The sequence below is a fragment of the Diadema antillarum genome, unplaced genomic scaffold (assembly GCF_040938485.1).
Source record: "Diadema antillarum isolate AM-2024a unplaced genomic scaffold, OU_Dant_1.0 seq00000150_RagTag, whole genome shotgun sequence".
NCBI lineage: Eukaryota > Metazoa > Echinodermata > Echinoidea > Diadematoida > Diadematidae > Diadema > Diadema antillarum.
This window is the reverse complement of record NW_027271223.1, coordinates 1,105,785-1,126,797: the sequence shown is the minus strand read 5'-3', so window position 1 is coordinate 1,126,797 and position 21,013 is coordinate 1,105,785. Positions and strand designations below refer to the sequence as shown.

The 21,013-nt window shown below is 38.5% G+C and overlaps 1 protein-coding gene across 1 annotated transcript in view; it reads left to right on the top strand.

The window, feature by feature from the left end:
- Window positions 1–792: 792 nt before the first annotated feature.
- The window catches only part of LOC139727759 (protein RRP5 homolog), a 32,959-nt gene continuing 12,738 nt past the window's right edge, over window positions 793–21,013 (top strand). Inside the window, exons 1-18 of the mRNA XM_071638737.1 lie at window positions 793–984; window positions 1,960–2,121; window positions 2,695–2,994; window positions 4,432–4,545; window positions 5,314–5,526; window positions 6,541–6,723; window positions 7,083–7,229; window positions 7,972–8,152; window positions 8,450–8,631; window positions 9,332–9,532; window positions 12,608–12,781; window positions 13,605–13,830; window positions 15,541–15,672; window positions 16,389–16,528; window positions 17,833–17,952; window positions 18,535–18,605; window positions 19,379–19,537; window positions 20,555–20,651. Coding sequence (XP_071494838.1) covers window positions 793–984; window positions 1,960–2,121; window positions 2,695–2,994; window positions 4,432–4,545; window positions 5,314–5,526; window positions 6,541–6,723; window positions 7,083–7,229; window positions 7,972–8,152; window positions 8,450–8,631; window positions 9,332–9,532; window positions 12,608–12,781; window positions 13,605–13,830; window positions 15,541–15,672; window positions 16,389–16,528; window positions 17,833–17,952; window positions 18,535–18,605; window positions 19,379–19,537; window positions 20,555–20,651 — 2,994 coding nt within the window. The remainder of the gene's footprint in view (window positions 985–1,959; window positions 2,122–2,694; window positions 2,995–4,431; window positions 4,546–5,313; window positions 5,527–6,540; window positions 6,724–7,082; window positions 7,230–7,971; window positions 8,153–8,449; window positions 8,632–9,331; window positions 9,533–12,607; window positions 12,782–13,604; window positions 13,831–15,540; window positions 15,673–16,388; window positions 16,529–17,832; window positions 17,953–18,534; window positions 18,606–19,378; window positions 19,538–20,554; window positions 20,652–21,013) is intronic.

Genomic DNA, 21,013 nt, shown 5'->3' with positions numbered 1-21,013 from the left:
ACAGTTACGTATTCAGTGAAATGGGGGAGAGAGTGGGAGGGAGAGCGTGAAAGATGAGAAGGGTTCAATGTATGTGCGAATACGTAACGTTTTATGAATCTAGACTATGAGCTGACATTGATTACGTGTACACGCGTGTTTGACAGAAGAATCGAACCCGGTTGCGATTACTCTACATCATTGCGAGAATGCAGGGAGAGCTGGAGGGTCGCGCCGAGGGGTAGCGTGTTGTGTATTCATGTACATGTACAGTACGTCAGTATGCATGTGTGTGTGTGTGTGTGTGTGTGTGTGTGTGTGCACTACATGTACATGTCGTATGCCGTTAGTGTATGGTGAGTACTCATCGCGAAATCGGGCACCTCGCTTAAAGGGGCCGTGTTTGCTACTCCCAACCTGTCCCGATTATGCGATGAATACTGTACTGGTTTTTGCAGCTCCTGTCAAACAAATAACAAATTTGTATTGCCAAAAGTATCATGGAGCTATGTGAAACAAACATGACATTACAATGAACTGATATTAGCAATTCCAAACACATCTTGTGGTAGATCCGACAATGCGAACTGCAGATATAGATACATAATCTTTACATCAATAAAAGTTTATTTGAGTAACAATGTTGATATGATCAGGATCTGTTCAGATTTTTAGATTTGGATGGAGATGCTCTGAACAGAACACTTTGGAGGTGAAAGGTACATTACTGGTGATAGGCTATATGTAATTTGTGAAGATTGTGTACAATGTGCAGGGAGCCGACTGGCAAACTGAGCCAAGTAGTAAAAACTCATGCCACTGAATCTTATGCAGACAATCTCTGAGGGCATGTTGGTACTGGCAGCGGTCAAGGAGGTCCACGAGTATGAAGTCGTGCTCAGCCTGCCCAATTGTCTAAAGGGGTTTGTACAGATCACAGATATCTCGGCCGCTTTCACACAGAAGCTGCAGGAAATTAATGTGGAGGAAGGAGCTGATGAGGAGGTTTGTTCACATTTGAAACCTACTTTACACATTGTGAAGTTATGCTCAAGGTAACATAGCTGTCAGTCAATTTGATTTTCGTTTTTGTTCATTATGATTCATCCTAAAACCTTGTACTACTTTCTTTAATTTACAATATCAGTTTTATCAGTGCTTTTTTACAGAACTTAAAGGGATGGTACAGTATTGGTACACGTGAGAATTGGGCTTTTAACTTTTTGCGAGATATCAAGAAACCGTTTGTAAAATAGTACAGAGCGTACCTTTCTAAGAGGAATTCAAAGTTTATTTGATGAAAATTGGTTTTGGAATGGCTGAGACATCCAAAAATAAAGTAAAACAAACCGATCGTAATGAAAGCTGGGTCCCACAATTTTTAGAATTGCTCTGTTTTGGGTATCTCAGCCATTTCAAAACCAATTTTCATCAAATAAACGTTGAATTCTTTTTGGAATTACATGCTCTTTCATATTTCATAAGAGGTTTCTCATAATCTCACCCCAAAATGCTAAAAACTCGAAGTTAGATCTCAACCAAAACTATATGATCCCTTTAACATCTTACATGAACTCTTGTTGGCCATTTTAATTGGCAACTTATTTTATTGTTTAAATGAAGCAGTTGGTGCAACCTAACTAACATTTTGACAATTTGATATTGTAAAAGTTTAAGAGAGATAATCAAATGCTACATTTCAGTTTGTAGGACTGTACTAAGAAATTACATTAATTCATTGTAGTCACGCTGAAAAGAATGGGGATGGGAAGAATTCTGGTGTATGCTATGTCATGTAAATCTTTTGTGTATGCCATGCTATACTTTGGAGGATCTAAATATCACATCAGAAATTATCCACACATTCCATACTTTCAATGATGTGTGCAAAACATACAAAAAGTAATATACTGGCAAAATGCACTAATGCTATTGATTGTTTTATTTCACGTGAGCTCTATTTTTTTACTATTATTCTAGAGTCTGCCTAGCATCGGTGCCCTGTACTCCATCGGGGACCTGGTGCAGTGCAAGATCAAGTCACTAAGCTCATCCAAGAATGGTCACCGCCGAATCCAAGCCTCACTGGACTACACTGAGATCAATGCCGATCTGAACTCTTCCTCAGTGAAAGCTGGAATGGTAAATTGTGCTGTTCTCAAATGTGTCTTCACCATTTTGCATTCTTGGAGAATGTCATCCATTTTTACTGAAAGTTCTTGGTCCAAGTATCTGCTTGTTCTGTATGTTTTGTTTGTTTTGTTTAGATATTTTCATGGGCAATGTTATTACCTTTTACCTAAATACACATTAATCCATATCCGCTGATCTACGGGATATCCCGTAGTTCGCGCAAATGCTGCGAAATGCTGACCTACGGGATAATCTGTACTAGAAATGGCTTATTTTTCATAAGTGTTGGTGACATCACCTTGAATTTGAGGCGGCACAGTTTTTTGAACATATGTGAAATAGCCTCCAGCAGCAACAGCCTTTAAACTGCATTACAAGACCAGCGGATATGGGTTAAATGAATTCTTGCTTTATAGCCACTATACACATCCAGATGTGTTAGGTACATCATGTAAGAAGACAACATCTTCAAACTATGTCATCTTGTAGTAGTTGGCTTTGAAACAAAAATGCATGGCTGTTAAATCCATTATTTAATTTTTTTACCCCATCATTGTGGTTCTCCTTGTGACTAATATGCAGGTCATCAATGGGTGCGTGACAAGCATCGAGGACCATGGCTACACTGTTGATCTGGGAGTGCGTGGAACAAAGGCTTTCCTTAGCAAGCAAGATGCCAAGAAGCTTGTGAAGGTCAGGCAGCACGACTTGCAGACCGGTCAGCCAGTGACTTGTGTGGTCAAGGAGGTCAAGGCCAAAGGACGCTCTGTTCTCTTAAATGCGGACCCAGCAACAGTGAAAAAAGCCAAAGCCACCGTCTATTCTCACACTACATTATCTACTCTGTTGCCAGGAACAAAGGTTGATGCCACAGTAACAAAGGTCAGTGACCAGTTACAGCTTGCCTTAAGTATGTAATTGAATATGTTTTGATTTTATAACCAAGTGTATGTAGATGTAACTTTTTGGAGTGCAAGTTACTCCGAAGAATATTGCTCTTACTTCTGAGGAATATTATCCCGGAAATGTGATAATTAGGGTCTTGCTTGTGTGCCCTTCAAGAACATCTAAATTGCGATTATGAGATTATGATTATTTTCTTGCTCTTTGGCACAAGTAGTGTAAGTTTATTTCATGTGCTAACATTTGCATCAGTGCTTTTTGGGATTACCGTAAAAGTGGATATTTTTGCGCTACCAATTTTTTTGCGCTCGGCTGGGTAAGAAGAGTTTCGCGTGTTTTTAATTCCGCAGAATCAAAACATCATTTACTGGAACATATGGCAAGGAAAAATATTCACACACTATTATTTTTGTGCTTGCTTCTGGTTGTGCGAAATGCGCGAAAATTTCAACACCACAAAAATGTCCACTTTTACAGTATGCAAAACTGGCAGCAGTAACCCAGTTGTGACCCTGCACCACAAAGCCAGCAAAAAGTTGCCAGGCATGGATTTTTAGTTAAGTGCAGATTCTGAAAGAGCAAACTCTAAGCTTTAAAATGATGTATAACTCAACTCAAATGGACTCTCTTAACCTATCTAAATATTGGAAAGAAAGCACACACTCTGGAAAAGTGTGAACTAAGAAAAGAGGCTCTGAAGTACAGGAGCTATTCAAGCGCTTAGTCTTTGCCAAGCCATGCTACCTGTGAGATGAATAGGACAAAAACAGGATGTAAACGACTGTAGCAACAACAATGAAGGGATTATCAGATTAAGCTGAAATTCAGCATGCTCTATTAACACATTCTGTCCATGACTAATGATAACTTTCAAAGCAGTAGCATTATCAACCCCCCTTGACATTTTTCCACAATTTTTGCATGCTTCTTTTGTTCTACTTCCTTTACACCCAATTGTGCATTCTTATCTGAAGCTGCTATGTCATCATCGTCATTCATTGGGACTTGTTATGAATTTTGAAAACAGTTTTATTCCTCATTGCAGGTGCTATAAACTATGAAACTCTGAACCCAGTCTAACCATTTTAACCCGTTGAGGACAATCCAGAGTATACTCGGGCAAGCGTCCATGGGAAATACATATTGTAGCAAAATCAAATCATCCTCAACGGGTTAAAGATGTTCAAGCGAAAAGATCTGAAAATCATCTAGCAGTCTCCTTTTAGTGGGAGCCCTGTTTAAACAAGAGGAAAGCTTTTCTCCTGACCTCTTCTAATTGAGCAGGGGCCACTTTACCAAGAAAGAACAATTCACCATTACCATATATTTCCCAGCACCATGTTTAAACCACATCCTGCATGTTAATGACACCTCCCTCTCCCCCTCTCTCTCACTCACTCTCGCTGTTTCCATCAGATTCTTCCAAATTGTTTGGCAGTGGAAATCCTTGGGCTGTACAAAGGCTGTGTGGATGTCATCCACGTGAAAGACAAATCTGAGGATCTTGACACTTACAGGATTGGCCAAATGGTAAGACTTCATGGATGATCCACACTTGTGTTAGGTTATCAATCACCAGTGTTTTTTGTTCCATGATTCTTACAGATCGTGGTAATGTTTCTATTTTGATGTACATCATGTGTAGGTAGATGTTGCTGAATTGTTGATTGCCCATGGGAAGAATTATAACAAAGATTGAAATGAAAACTGGCTGTGAATGAAGTGATTGACAACCTAGGGAGCACATACTCGTGAAAATTGACTGCATGACTGTGATTGTAAAGAAAGTCCAGTGATCTTAAATGTGGCTTATCGTGCCTATGTAGAGTAAAACATAACACCCAACTGAAGTTGCTGTATGATGATGACAACGATATTTGCATGATTATGGCAGCACTATTATTGTCAAGGTCATCTACGTTGATGAAAGTGATGGTGAAAACGATAATTCCATTAATAATGGCAATGAAGATGGTATGAGTGGCCATTATGATGAAGGGATGATACTGATTGTAATATTTTGACTATCTTGTTGGTTTTGTTTACTTTCATCTATTGAGGTTTCGCAAAAATTTGTGAGTCGGGCACTTATTGTGAATTTTAAAATGTGCTAAAAAATTAACTGTGATCCCGACATGAATGTGATATGCACATGTTGTTCGACATTTCCTTATCCATTATTGTACTCCACAACTGTGAATTTAACCATTTCTGAAATTGTTAGCAAGTTCCAAGTCACAAAAAAATAGACTCACTGAATATATAATGTATACAATATTTTGTGATGTGTTTTCTCAGCTAACAGGTGTCGTTCTCTACAACTGCCCCACCACAAAATCTCTTGGACTGAGTCTGACTGCCGTCCATCAGAAGTCGACCTGCGACCCTGACGGGAGGCTTTTTGCTGATGTAGCACCTGGAGATATTTTCAAAGAGGCCACCATTGTGAGAGTGTTTGGGAAGATCAGCGTGTTGGTGCAGCTCACACCTGAGACAAGAGGAATCGTCTATGTGAGTGGATTTGAATGAAATACAACATGTTAATGTGTGTATACATGTGATTTCAGAAGATTAGAACTCAGTTTAGATCAAGCTGCCATCCCTTATAAGGAGGTGAAATTAAGTGATGCATTGTAGGATATTGTCATTGGAGGTAAATCTTGTCAAGTATACTGTTTGTTGATATTGGTGACCCACTATTTACACTGGGAGGATGCCCATACTTTTCAGTTCTTTTACCTTAACATGCTGTACATAACTTTGACATTTCTTTCACCATGCTCCCTTTTCCCAATCCTGATATGATGTATATGAACAGATTTAAACATACAAGTCAAAGGTCCGAGTGATCACATGATGCAGTCAAACAAATCTGGATGGATTGTTGTTTTTTTTTTGTTGGTCATTCCATATGGTTGGATCCATCCAGGATTTTAATGCTGTTCTTGGTGATAAAACCATATCATAAAAACTTAGATTTTTTTTTTAGTTGTTGTTTTATCGCGTATGTCTTGTATTTTTGTTGTCAAAGTTGTGACATGATTTTCTTGAATGTTTACAATGTGATTTGGAAATCTATGTCCACTCTATGTAAATGTTTTATACTCAAAATTAGATAATAGGGACACTGTAAAATGGGTTTGCATGAGGTAGCTTAAAGATTCAATGAACAGATTCAATGCAAAAATCAAGAGAAGAGGGTAAAGATTAGTAATAACTTGTTTGATTCTTTTGAAGATGTAAGGGTCTTACTCTCCTTTTCATTAAGTAAAGGCTGCCTCCAAGACCTGTCATGTGAAACGGAAACTTTCACACAAAATTTAGGTATGATTTTTTTTCTACTTTGACCAACCTCACTTGTTCATAATTTTATTCATGCAAGGACTCATCTACAAAAAAAAAAAAAAACAAAGTTCCTTGTTCGAATTTTTCAATAGTTGGTTGTACATAAATCTTAATGAGATTTCAGCACTGAAGCATTCCTAATATACAATATTGTTTCACATACTTTCTTGTTTCGTCCAGCAAACACACCTTAGTGATGACAAGCAAGAAAGACACTCAGCCAGGAGTCTAGGGGATAAGGTCCAGTGTAGAGTCCTGGATGTTGGCTACTTTGACCGGCTGGCCATTGTCTCCATGAGACAGAGTGTACTGGACAAGCCATTTCTGGGCGTCAAGGACATCAAACCAGGCATGCTGACTAAGGTATGATCAGGTCTTTCCCATAACTTCCTCTCAACCTGTCTCTCTCTCTTCAGATCTTTTTTTTATTTGTCTTGCATGGAAGTCCACATTTAATGTGAATTCCCCTTACTGCCAAAAGTTCAAGTTTTGATATTTTGGCTCATTGCATTTCAGTGTAATAGTTCTTCTGTATCTATGAATCACTGATAAAGGTCATGTTGTATTCTGGCTTGATGGTATGACTTCTAGCTGTTTGTCCAATGAGTAGCTGAGCCTTATTCTCCCGCTTCTATTCATGTCATCCCCCTGTCCTTTCCTCTGTTTGAATGTCTTCATACATTGTATGTTCTGCTGTACATTTATATCTCTCTTGCTGCCAGGGTGTGGTAGAGATGGTGACCCCAAGGGGTGTGGCAGTCAAGATCCAGGACAGGGTGCATGGCTTTGTCCCACGGACCCATCTTGGTGATGTGCCAATTCAAAAGCCACACGAGCGGTTCACCGTGGGATCAGAAATTGAACTGAGGGTAAATGAATTGTCAACAGTGAATGTTTTGGTAGTGTTTGTAATGTAATTTCAGTTGGATGCAACATGTAAAATGGTTCGGGTAGATGTCTGTGATGTTTGATCAGTAGAAGATATATTTCAGACGCATTCATTCTTAGTCAATGTATTCATATATTTCTGGTATTTATGACTTCTTTAGGCTTTTTAAAGTCTGATTAAACACATGAAGCTGACAAACAACAAATGGTTGTAGAATCACTCGTAATGCGTTGGAACTGCTGTCAAGTACCAGTTATTTGACTAGCTATTTGTTAGTGTTCTTGCTATCACTGTGTCATGATGCCATAGGGTAGCCTGTCATGCTTTTGAAATGCAGTTCTCAGTGTAGTGTGATTTACTTATTCACTGTTTGTCCAAAAGGATATGTCCATTAGCCTCAAGTATGATTGATGAAATTCTATACAGATGAAATTCTACACAGATTGATGGAACCTCTGTGCTGTATAGCAGTCAAATACCAATGTCCCTATAAGGAAATAGGGATTGTGGCTAATCCATGGGCATGCAGCATGTTTAGAATGTACATAGGTAGCCAGGAAGTGGCCAAAAATTCATGCTTCTCTCTTCAGATGATGCCAAACCATTTGACCCACTCTTTGAAATTGATGACAGTATCGTCTCCTACCTCTCCATTACACTGCCTAGATTATGCATTCTCAGAGAATCATTGATCTGATGATCATTTCTCATATCCCAACCAGGTCATAGTGGTGGAGCCAGCCAAGAGACGTGTCCTTCTCACCCACAAGAAGACGATGGTGAAATCCACCTTGCCCGTTCTTACATCCTATGCTCAGGCAACAATGGGAATGTGGATCCATGGCTGTGTGGTGGCTGTGAAAGATTTCGGGCTGATTGTAAACTTCTACAACAATGTCAAAGGTACAGACAGAGCAGAGAACTGATATGGATGTTACCATCATGACATCAAACTTTATTTTTTTGTCCAAAAGCTCTTTAGCATTCCTGAAATTTCCAATTTCTCAACTTGAAAACCCATTTTTTTTTTCTTTGGGCCTCAATATGATTTTATCGTATTTCATTATTTGTAATGTGCTTTGATTTAGGTGTGCACGGTTTGGCAAAATATTTGTCATTATTTTCTAACATGTTTTTATTATGACTCCACAGCATTGTCAAACTCTTGTCTGATACTGTTTTGAATTTTTCCCCTTAAAGGTATCGTTCCAAGAGTAGAGCTAGGAATCAGGCAGGAGGCCTCCCCAGCAGAAAACTTCTACGTGGGCCAAGCACTGAAATGTCGTGTCTTCAGGGTTGACCCAGAGAACGAGAAACTCGCCCTATCACTGAGGAAGGATGATTCGGCAGCAGAGAAGACCAAGAGGTTTGAGTGTCTTAAGGTACGTTGTAACATTCAGGCTACAATTCAACAAGGTAGCCGTAATCTAGTCCGTGGATATAGGTATTTTAATCACTAAAAGGCATTTGACACATAGCATATGCCAACGGACATCCATGTATTAATACATGCTGACACGGGGCATGTGCAAGGTATGCCTACTTCACGCGTACTAAGCCAATGGAGTGAATTTCAAACTATGGATTGGATTAGACTACCTGGTATGTTTTTTAATTCAGGCCTCAATATTCTGATCTGTGGCATGTGGTGGGGGATTAAGGAAGAGGGGAGGGTAGGGGAGGGGCAGAAAGATGAGAGCACATTTCTATTCCTTTAGTGGGTGAAGTCTCTATTGTGAAGTAGAACGTTTGAATAATTGCATACCTTTGCAGTCAATTTATTTCAATTTTGATCATCTTAGATGCATTGTCTGAATGAAATTTTGCAACTTTCATTGTCTTTCCAGTCATCAGCTTCCAAATCATCTTCAGAATCTCCTCCAGAAAAATTCATCACCTGATGTGATTTTTTTTTCCCCCTGCATCGTATCGTCATGAAAACTTGGGGCACGTTTCTTTAAAGCCGTAAAATTACCAACCTGGTCTGTTGTGGGGTATATTTGGTAAGTTTGATTATTCTGTTAAATATGAATATACACATGAGTACATGGAGTAAAACCTTTACATCTTTGACATGTGCAGATGGTCAAAGTGAAGGTGACCAAGGTCCAGCCAGAGGGTCTCTCTGTCACCCTGTTGCCCAACGGCCAGTCTGCTTTCATTCACAAGACGCACCTGTCAGATCATCTGGAGAACTGTGAGGCTTTGATGGCTAGCTATGCTGTGGGCGATGTGATAGACCAGGCAATGACGTGGTCCCACAATGCTAAGACCAGGATGACTGTATCCTTCTTCTTTTTGGCTCATATTGACTCTAAGCTTATGCATTTCACATTTAAAAGGGATGGCTAGTAACTGATCAGTGGGAATAAGTGGGAATGCTGAGGGATGATTTTTCCAATTTTTGTGGGATTCATTTAAGAGTACATTATATATCTATTGTTGTGTGAAACTTATTTGCTTCAGAACGGTCTCATATTCAAGTAATGTGCAGTTTAATGCCCCGTCACTGTACAGGCATACTAACCTGGAAACATTAAACTGCACATTACTTGAATATGAGACCATTCTGAAGCAAACAATTTTCACACAACAATAGATATGTAATATACTCTTAAATGAATCCCACCAAGGAGGTTCTAGAGCATGGAGTCACAACCGTCTTATTTCCTTTGCTACATGTTCGAAGCCGCCGCTCAAAAATATTTGAAGCATGTACCAAACAGGATCTGCCGGGCAGATAGGAAGACAATTGACTTGTGTCTCATTGCATAATCACTAGCCACTTTCAAAGGAAGATATTTCTTTGTGATGGTAATTACTTTTCGCTATCCCTTCTTATAAAAGGTAGTTGGTACAGACATGAGGATGCGCGAATAGAAATTGAGCAAAAAATGCTGAAATAAAGATGAAAAATACTCCACTGGTCATACCTGGTCACTAATCTGATACATTTATCAATAAAGAATTATACTTGAAGATTATTCCATATTAGTTTCATTTGCGGAAACTAAGCGGAAAAGTGATAAAACCAGCTTTCTAGGATGGTACAGTTTTAAACATTGTCACATGATACAGCTCTGATTTACACTTTTGCGCAAATTTCTGGACTGAATTGTCTTTTGTTTTAGATGCTTATTCATTAACTGAAATTTTATGTCATTTAATAAATAGATAAGCAAAATATAGCCAACATTATGATAACGTTCAAAATTAATCTTCAGAATGCTCAGCAAGACGGCGGCAAGGAACATCGATCATCAAAGGCACAAGTGCACCTGTGGAATTCCTTTGTACATCAATAGAAATCTGACAACTGTTTGAATAATAATTACAGCCAGTTGGAACTCCATGTATAAAACATCCTTGATCCCACAAGGATTGGAACAATCATCCCCCAGCATTCCCACTGATTCCCACTGATCAGTTACTAGCCATCCCCTTTAAGATAAAAATAGTGTTGTATGATAGTGTAGAACAAACAGTACTATTGCAGAACAGCAACAATGTTAAAAGTTGTCTAATTAAGAATGTCTTTGGAGACAAACAAGTAAAGATGCAAGGCTCTATGAAAGTCACCACCCAAAGTTAACAAAAACATAATTCTCAGTAATGATTTGGAGCATATTGTATGCACTAGTTTAGGATAATTACATTGTATGTCATCATTTCTGAAATATGTTGAAATATGATACTGACAGAAAAATTATATGGTTGATATGAAGAACAGTAATTTCATTACGACACATTGCATCTCATTTTTTATGCCTCCGCCACGAAGTGGTGCCGGAGGCATTATGTTTTCGGGTTGTCCGTCCGTCCGTACGTACGTCCGTACGTACGTCCGTACGTACGTCTGTACGTCCGTACGTCCGTACGTCCGTCCGCTTTCGTTTACGCGATAACTTGAGTAATATTGACTTGAATTCTACCAAACTTGGTCCAAGTATAAAGTATGATGGGGCAATTAGTTGATTAGATTTTGGGCGAAATCCGCCGAAGGTCAAAGGTCAAAGGTCAAGGTCAAATCATGAAATTGTATCCGTTTACGCGATAACTCAAGACTGGATCGAGCAAATTTCACCAAACTTTGTTGGAGGATGATGTATGATAGGACAATTACTTGATTAGTTTTTTAGTGAAATCGAACCGAGGTCAAAGGTCAAAGATCAAGGTCAAATCCTGAAATTTATCTGTTTACGTGATAACTCAAAACTGGATGAAGCAGCTTTCACCAAACTTGGTCCAAGGATGATGTATGATGGGACAATTAGTTGAATAGATTTTAGTGACATTGGCAAGAGGTCAAAGGTCAAAAGGTCAAGGTCAAATGCTGAAAATGTTGCTATTTCCCCCCATATCTATGCAATGCCCAAAGGTATTTTCTTGAAACTTGGTGTAGACATGTACTATTGCATAAAGATTCCCCAGAGTTTCATGTCATAAGGTCAAAGGTCAAAAGGTCAAAGGTTAGGTGAAAATGTTGTAATATCACTTTTCTCACAAATGGTTCAATGTATCTTCATGGAACTTGGTACATACGCATGTACTGACTGGCAGAGATTATCTAGGGAATTTAGGGGTCATAGGTCAAAGGTCAAGGTCAACTCCTCAATATTTTACTATTTCCCTCATACACTAGTATATAAAATGGTTGCATTATTAGTTTTCTGACTTATATACATGCATTACCTACTGGAGATTCTCCAGGAAATTTCCAGCCAGACTGTCAAAGGTTGTCAAAGGTTACGGGTCAAAGGCCAGGTTTCAATGCCCCCCCCCCCCCCCCAAAAAAAAAAGGTCAAAAAATCTATTTTGTACTGTTATTACACTCTTTCTTCATACCTTGGAAATTACTCAATGCATAAACTTATAAAAGGGTCTGTCAGAATTCAAGTAAAAATTCTCAATTCCCCAAATATGCGTACCTGCACTCCCAGTTCAAGGAAAGTGATCATTCAAGTCATTTCTGACAAACCTGTCATATTTTTATTTTTTTGCCAGTTATGTGAAACTGTCATGGATCACACATTGTGAAGACATTGTACTATACCCCTATTGGGAGAATCATGCATTATGGCGGAGGCATCAGTCGCCATAGCGACATTTCTAGTTTCTTGATGTGACATAAAGACATCATTATGGCCTATTCTGTAAATTGATTATTAGTTGTATTTTGTGTAGCTCATAGCCATGTAAGTCTGTGACTCTGTTTTGGAAATCCATCATGATATAAACTAGAGTTGTTTAAGCAACAAACCTATGACCCATCTTAAATTTGGTAGGTTAAAAAAAATAGTGTGCTGTTTATGTTTTTGAAGTTGTTGATTTCTTAACTAACCACCACTTGTTACTTAGTTTGTGACATGCAAGCCCATTTTGATCATGGCCTCTCGTAACAACACTGAGATTGTGAGGAACTTTGAGGAGTTGCAGGCTGGCATGGACTTGGTCGGTGTGATGCGTCATGCAATGTCATTTGGGGTCTTCGTCGAGTTTCCCAACAAAATTGTTGGTTTGGCTCCTAAAGCTGTAAGTGTTGACCCAACAGTGTATGCTTTACACATTGTTAGATTTTAGCTCTTTCGAAGCTTAGCTTCCCCAGGTGCCAGTATGCCACCTGTTCACCTGTTCACCTGTAATCGTTTGAATGTGTTGAAAAAAATGGAGATGGCGATATATGAAGAAAGATGCTTGAATGCTGCCCTAGGTACATGTATGAATACCTGGTAACTGTGTATGCCCCATCAACAGAGAAATGAGGGGCAACTTCAAAATATTTGCCAGGATGAATGTAACAAGTTATCAAATTATTCAGTTTGTGCATCATAGATATAGATCAAGCTTGGGCACCATAGATGTGGGCTTACCCTACTCCAGAACCTCTAATGTGAATGTCGTACAGTGGATATTCACTTTGGATAAAATTGTGTGAGATGTTTATTTGACTTTAAAATGTCATCTTTACACTGAGTTTACCTTCCCAAACTTCTCCCAGAGCACTACATTTATTACAGCCTCTTTGGATTGCAGCAGCCATTACTGCTCATAAATTTCACAGATTTTCATATTTTTGGAGGAAGTAGTGTTTATGGGCTGATGCTGGCTGAAATGGCAGATTATATCATGGTAGTGTTACACAACTGCATGAGACATAGACTGTGTGTACAAGTTAAAGTGTAAGCTTTTAAACCAGTAGACACAGAGAGACATGGTGCTGCCATGTTATTGAAATAATTCAAATATTTCGAATCTTACATCAAATATCTCGATGTGCCCTACATGTGCAGTTGTCTGAAGAATAACAAGTAGGTGCATCTTTGTTATAAAATGGAATTGCTTTGTTCGTTGTCAGGCCATGGCTGATGAATATGTCTCCGAAGCATCCAAGATCTTCCAAGTTGGTCAGACACTGAGGGCAAAGGTCACTGAGGTGGATTTGGAGAGGAAACGCTTTCTGGTGTCTCTCAGGGTATCTGAGTGTCACCATGGCGACGACCTGTCTGGCGGGTCTTTGACTCGTCTGGAGACATACTTTACAGAGAGAGACCGTGTGGGGTTGATTCTCAGAGAAAAGAAAGGTGAAAACAGATGTTCTACAGAAACGATAAGATAGAAGAAACATGTTTTGTTTTTAAAGTGTGAAAGTCTGGTACTTTGGATTGATGTGTGTGATTATCTTACAATATGTCAGTTGTATGGCAGTCCATAATTATTTAATCTACAGTGTCATAATTCTTGCACAAAGACAGAATGATGTTATTTTCAGTTATATGCAAGGTTATATAATGATCTTTAGAGCTTCTCAACCATTAAAAGAGTACCCCCCTAAAAAAAAAAAGCTCTTTTAGTTCTCTTATTTCAATGCAATCTGTCTGCAGACATCAACTTCTGCATTGTTAACATAACATAACATTTAACACAAAAGCTCTATGAACACTGAAATATATGTGTAAGTGATCATACATCTGAAGTATTATTTGAAGTAAAGATACAGAAAAATTATCCTCCCATGATGTACTGTCTTTTGTGCCAGTTGGAAAGTGAAGCATATTCTAAGCACATTGTTTTCAATGTTTACATTTTTTATGCCTCTGCCACGAAGTGGTGCCGGAGGCATTATGTTTTCGGGTTGTCCGTCCGTCCGTCCGTCTGTATGTCCGTCCGTGCGCTTTCGATTACGCGATAACTTGAGTAATATTTACTGGAATTTTACCAAACTTGGTCCAAGTATGAAGTATGATGGGGCAATAATTTGATTAGATTTTGGGTGAAATTGGCTAAAGGTCAAAGGTCAAGGCCAAATCATGAAATTGTATGCGTTTACGCGATAACTCAAGACTGGATGGAGCAAATTTCACCAAACTTTGTTGGAAGATGATGTATGATGGGACAATTACTTGATTAGTTTTTCAGTGAAATCGGACAAAGGTCAAAGATCAAGGTCAAATCCTAAAATTTGTCTGTTTACGTGATAACTCAAAACTGTATACTAGTATATGCAATGCTTGCATTATTAGTTTCAAAACTTAATACATGCATTACCTAATGGAGATTCTCCAGGAAATTTCCAGCCTGAAGGTCAAAAATCAGAGGTTAAGGGTCAAAGGCCAGGTTTCAATGCCCCCCCCCCAAAAAAAAAAAAAAAAAAAAAAAAATCTATTTTGTACCGTCATTACACTCTTTCTTCATACCTTGGAAATTACTCAATGCATAAACTTATAAAAAGGTCCACCAGAATTCAAGTAAAAATTCTCAATTCCCCAAATATGTGTACCTGCACCCTTAGAAAATTATAGCAAACCCAGTTCAACACATTTCTGACAAACCTGTCATTTCAATATTTTGCCAGTTATGTGAAACTGTCATGGATCACACATTGTGAAGACATTGTACTATACGCCTATTGGGAGAATCATGCATTATGGCAGAGGCATCATTCGCCATAGCGACATTTCTAGTTGTAAATTTGTTTTAATATTTTTTTTACATCTGTTCAACATGATGCTATGAGACATGTTGGAAGGACATAAATTTGTTACATTACCATCCAAAGCAGTTTGCGATTTACTTTGTCCAGAAGTTTATTTCTTGTTACCAAAGTGAAAATGATATCAGTCTTTATATGTTTGCTCTGCAAATTCAAACAAGTTTAGTCTCATCAGAAAAGTGCAGCAGAGTGTATCGCACAATATTTCCCTTTTGTTCATCATCTGATGCTGAGGTATGGATATAGAGGTGTCTAAAGTCCACATTTGTGTCCTCTTAACTCTTCCTCATCTCCTCCCCAGAATTCAAGCATCTCATCTCGCTTACCGTTGGCTCAGTTGTCCACGCGACAGTCAGGCACACCCAGGGACAGGGGCTCGTCTGCTCCCTTCCCCATGGTGTGGATGCGGTCATTTCTCAGCACCATATGACAGGTAGGATGACTTTGACATGATCAAAAGGTCAAGAGATGCTGAAAGGGTCAGCTGATGTCAGTTAGGTTGACCTGTTTGTGTAAGCTTAAACATGCAACAGTATGGGCTTCTTTTTTTTTTTTTTTTTCAATTTCATGAGGATAAGACATACAGCTGTATAGTGGAATTCCTTTTGAAGTGTGTGCAATTTCTTAACAGTTAAATAAAAAATTCTTTTGACATTCATTCATATCCTCAAGGCATGCTATGTCAAAGCCATCTAATATTATATTTAATCGAATGATGAGTCCATTTCTTACAATCATAGTAAATATCAAATTAGGTCATTTTAAGACAAAACATTCGGTATCATGAACTTTGTGTTTATTAAATTTGACATTATGGCATGGGATAGCTAATGTAATATGACTGAAGTGTAAAGCCTGTGTCATTTTCTTTTTAAATACATTCCGTCCATGTCTGCATTAGACCTTCAATATGTGTACTACTACATGTGAAGTTATTGATTGTCTGTGTTTATATTTACCAGGGGTCAGAGATTCCACTACCCTTTGGCTCTGTCATTATCATTGCACTAAGTATTACATAGGCGTATTCAACAATATTTTGGTATGTACATAATCCTCACACATGGGTGCAGAGTATGATATTGTTCTGGCTTTCAAAAGACTTATAAAGATATCATCAGTCCTTGTTATTTTCTTGTTATCTCAAAGGGAAGGCAAAACCAAATGTTGGGGATGCCTTAGAGGCCTGTGTACTCAATGTGGACCTGACCAATAGAGTTGCTGAACTCTCCATCAAGGAAACACTTGTTGCAGAATGCAAGAAACGGGCAAAATCAAAAAGCAAAAAGGTGAATTCTGCACTTCTCCTGTGACTGTTGTGTTGTGCTTACACCCTTTTTACTTCAGATTACTTTGTAAATAGTAAGATGCATAAATATAATCCTCTTCCTGTTTGTGTGTGTGCATTTGTGTTAGTGTTTGTTTTAGTATGCATTTGTTTGTATGTAATCTTTCTCTCTTTCTGCAAGCAATCCACATGTTACTACATAGTTTAAATCAGGGATTTATACTAGTCTTGCACTTGTGTATACTTCTTTGTTTTGAGTGTTTGTTTGTTTGTTTGTTTGCTTGTCTCAGATGTGTCAGTATCTTTAACATTTCCATCATCTTTGTGTACATGTGTTGTGTGCCTAAATGTATGCATGACTGCCCAGACCATCCCCTTGCATAATGCTGATTTGACCAATAAAGAACTATCTATGTGGACTAGTTGAGAATACAGGGGACTTTAAGGGGCATTATGCACTTGTCCATTGTAATCTTGACCCCTGGGTACCCGCAGATGGCATGCTGTTGCATTTTTAGGATGTTACACTAGTATGCAAAGTCCTGGTTAAGTCCCTGACAGGCCGCGCAATAGTTGCATAGAAATCTCATGCCAAGTCTCCGACAGGCTGGGCAGTATTTGGAGCACTCAGAAATATTTCTCAAAGTAAATGTGTGTTCTCAAACCTCAGTATATTCCCAGCCCACCTGGGCAAAATGGTGAATTTCTTGCAAAAAACTTTTGCATATTCCCTACCCACCTGGAAAAAAATAAACAAATTTTAAAAAAAATGCGAAAGTCTCTTGCCAACTTGGAGGCAAGTCCCGGCAATCACCTTGTAGGCAGGGGGCAGGACTACAGTTGAAAAGTGAACATCACAGTGATCAACATCAATGTGTAATAAAACACGTGAAACCTCAAAGTTCTGTAACTTTCTTTTGATACATCTTGCATTCTGTTTGTCTGATTTCACTTAATTGATCAAAGTCAACATACAACTGTCCATTACAGTGACCACTTACACTATTACTGTTTCATGAAAACACATAGAATTTCAAAATTCTAATGTTCAGTTTGTCAGACATGGCTGCATCATGTGGGATGGTGTGATGTGCTTTAACGGGAGTGTAAAGTTATGTGTAAAATGGCAGTGTCTTAATTTTGATTCATACACTGCTCTGTAATGTACTCCTTTCAGAGCAGACTTTGCACATGTTTCTTATTCTGTGCATGTAAAAGGTGCAACTTTAATACCTATGAAATATAATGATTATTATGGCATATCTGAGACTGCCAACAGGAAACAAAGTGTTTCTTCCTATTCAGGCAAAGAAAAAATTGGAAAATCTCACCACAGGAGACAGTGGTACAGTCCTGCTAGTCAAAGATGACTTTGCTTTGGTCCAGACTGCATCTGGCGTCTTCGTGTACGTGCCAGCAAAAGAGGTAAGTGACATAATGTTCTACCATCTCTTTTGCTCTATTTCACACTCCCGGGTTAATAGCAGATATCCTGTGGTTTAATAAGTGCACAGATTTTGGCTCTTAATGTAGAGTCTTGTGTCACGGTCAGCTTTGTGGTCCAAAAGTGAAAGCATGTTTGCATGAATTACAATATACTGGCAGTCATATTGAAATGTTTGATAAAATGTGGCCATAATGATCTGTTGTGTAAATGTATTCGGATAGCTTGTAAGTATGTTTGAATTCTGATCAGAACAATTTTCCTGCCAAATTTATGTAAATCCTCCCTTCCTCCGTCCCAAGAGACCCCCCCCCCCCCCCCAAAAAAAAAAAGAAAGAAAGAAAGAAATGTTCAAGATAAAAGAACAAAGACCCCAAATGTAGTCATTGTCAGTCAAGATGATAATTTGTATTTCGAAAAGTGTGCTAGGGCTGTAGTGAAAATTTGAATATAAAAATCTTTTCTGTATAGGAAGAGTTGGCATGTATATAGATTATTTGTGAATTATTGCATAACTGCGTCCTAATTCCATTGTCTGAACATCTTTATCCTAAATTGTGTAGCATCTGAACTCGACACCGTCAGACCGGGATGAAATAACAGTTGGGCAGTCTGTCATACTGGGTGGAACCAGGTTAGTGGAGAAGAGGGATACTCAAAGAAAACAGAGTTGCCAGACAATGTCCACATACCTTCTTGTCACAAAATCATAATATGCTCTTGTGATAACATTTGCTCTCGGTAATACTTGATGTGCAACAGGCTTACAATGTATAGTAATACAATTTCCTTGACTTTATGCAGACATGGTGACATTATCAATGTAGAGATCTCAGAATGTTTATGGAGAGAAAGTGGGTTGTGCAAGAACATTCTTTACTGTACAAATATTTTTAATGTAGAGCCTAAGTTCTTGTTAGTGATATGACCGTATGATTCATGCCTTTTGCTGGTTCACACATTGCCTCTCTATTCACCACACACTATTTGCACTGATTTGCAAGTTGTATTGAAATTATGCAAACAAGCAGCTTATCAAACAGAAAATAAGGTGATGTATTTACATCAGTGTTCTTCTTTTTTGCTTCCTCTTCATCCTTTTTTGTACTTTTATCATTACTTTTTTGCTGTTGTGATGATTATGTTGATTGTGATAATGATGATCATAATAATGGTAATAATGATATTAAGAACAACAATAATTGTGATCATATTATGTTTTCATCATAGGTACTACCTATCCTCATTCTTTTTATTGTTAGTATTTGAAGTATTAATACTATCACGCTTTGATAGTATTATCTCAAAGATTATCATTACCGTCATTATATTCATCATCATCATTATCATTTTGTATTATCATCTGCTTTGATTAATTGCTGTCATTCTCTACTGGAATCTGTCCAGGCAAGTTGATGGTCGTAACCTTGCCCCTCTGAGTGAGAGCAGTCGTGGGAGAAAGGCAAACAGGTCCAGGAAGGGAGATGGTAAACCAAAGAAGGCCACAGCCCCCACTGTACCCTCCGAAGTGTCTTCTCCTCCCATTGGACAGATCATCAATGCAGTGTATGTATTAACCCTTAGATGGCTGTGTTTTCTGGTGATCCTTTATGCCTGACAGGAGAGCATCAGGTGATGATGATAACAAAAATATAACTGTCTTGTATGTACCTTGTGATTTGAAGTTGCCTGACCCAAAGGCTCAAATGAGCTATTGTGAGCATTCATCATCCGGTGTGTGTCACCCATCATCCATCATCCAACATACTTAAAGTTTTAACATTTCGATCTTCTTCTTAAAAACCCGTAACGGATTTTTACCAAACTTTGTGGCGAATCTGGGGGTGCCCCCCTTGGGGCCCAGGTCCAAATTAAAATTGGGGTCCTTATTTAACATTTTTATCTTCTTGAAAATGCATTTTAAAATTTTCACCAAACTTGGCAGGCATTATCAATAGCTTCATAGAATTTGTATCTGTACAAATTGGCACAATTCCCCATTTGGGCCCCAGGGGCACAAGGGGAGGGGGGGGGGGTGGCAACAGAGCCGCCGTATTCAGGAATCTTTACATATCTTCTCTCAAACTTTATGAGCTAAGTAGGCTACGAGTTAGTAAATTGGTGACTGTAGTTTCAAGTTTGTTCATGGCAGGTCAGGGGATGGGCGGGCAAATTGGGGCCCAATAATTGGGGCCCAATTTTCACACTTTTATCCTCTTCAAACTAAATCCGATGCTGCGTCCACCCACACCATTGTTCTATTCCCTACTGGGTATCCATATGTACTGTATAACTGGATACAGTGGAGTATTGTGAACTCAAATTAATACAGTGCACTCCCATTATAACAAAGTCCTTGGGACAGGCTGTTTTCTTTCATTATGTTGAAATTTAAGTATACAATGATATGTGGATGACAATTTGGGGACCTGAATTTTTACTTTGTTTTAACAAGATATTTTAATGTGTTTGTTGTAGTGGGAGTGCACTGTATGTCTTTCTGATTGACAGTATGTTCTGTAGTAGATCACATGCCTCCAATGCTGACCGAGACTCATCGTCGTCTTGTCTTTATCTCACCAGGATAAAGTCTGTCAAAGGAACACAGATCAATGTGGAAGTGGAAGGAGGCACCTTTGGGAGAATCCATGCCACTGAGGTCACAGATGACTTGCAGACGGTAACAATTCTTGACAGTTGTGTGCCCCATGTGTTAGAAGATTGCCATGTTGTAGTAGAAAAAAAAGTTTCCTTTTTTATTACAACTGTCTTTCACAAAACAGTGCCATCTTTGTAAAATAATTTTCTAGCTGACTATGGAATCTGACAAATATAACCAAGAAAATTATGAATGTCAGAAAGCAACGGGACCAAGAAGAATTTGTAACTCCTTTAGGAAAGAAAGAGTTCAATTTGTTTTCTCCAGTGTTAAGCATGTTCATGTGTTTACTTACCACAGTTGCTTGGGTGACAAGATCTTGTATCTCAAATTTTTGTGAAAATCACTTTTTCAGAGTAATTGTCACATGAAATCAGTTGAGT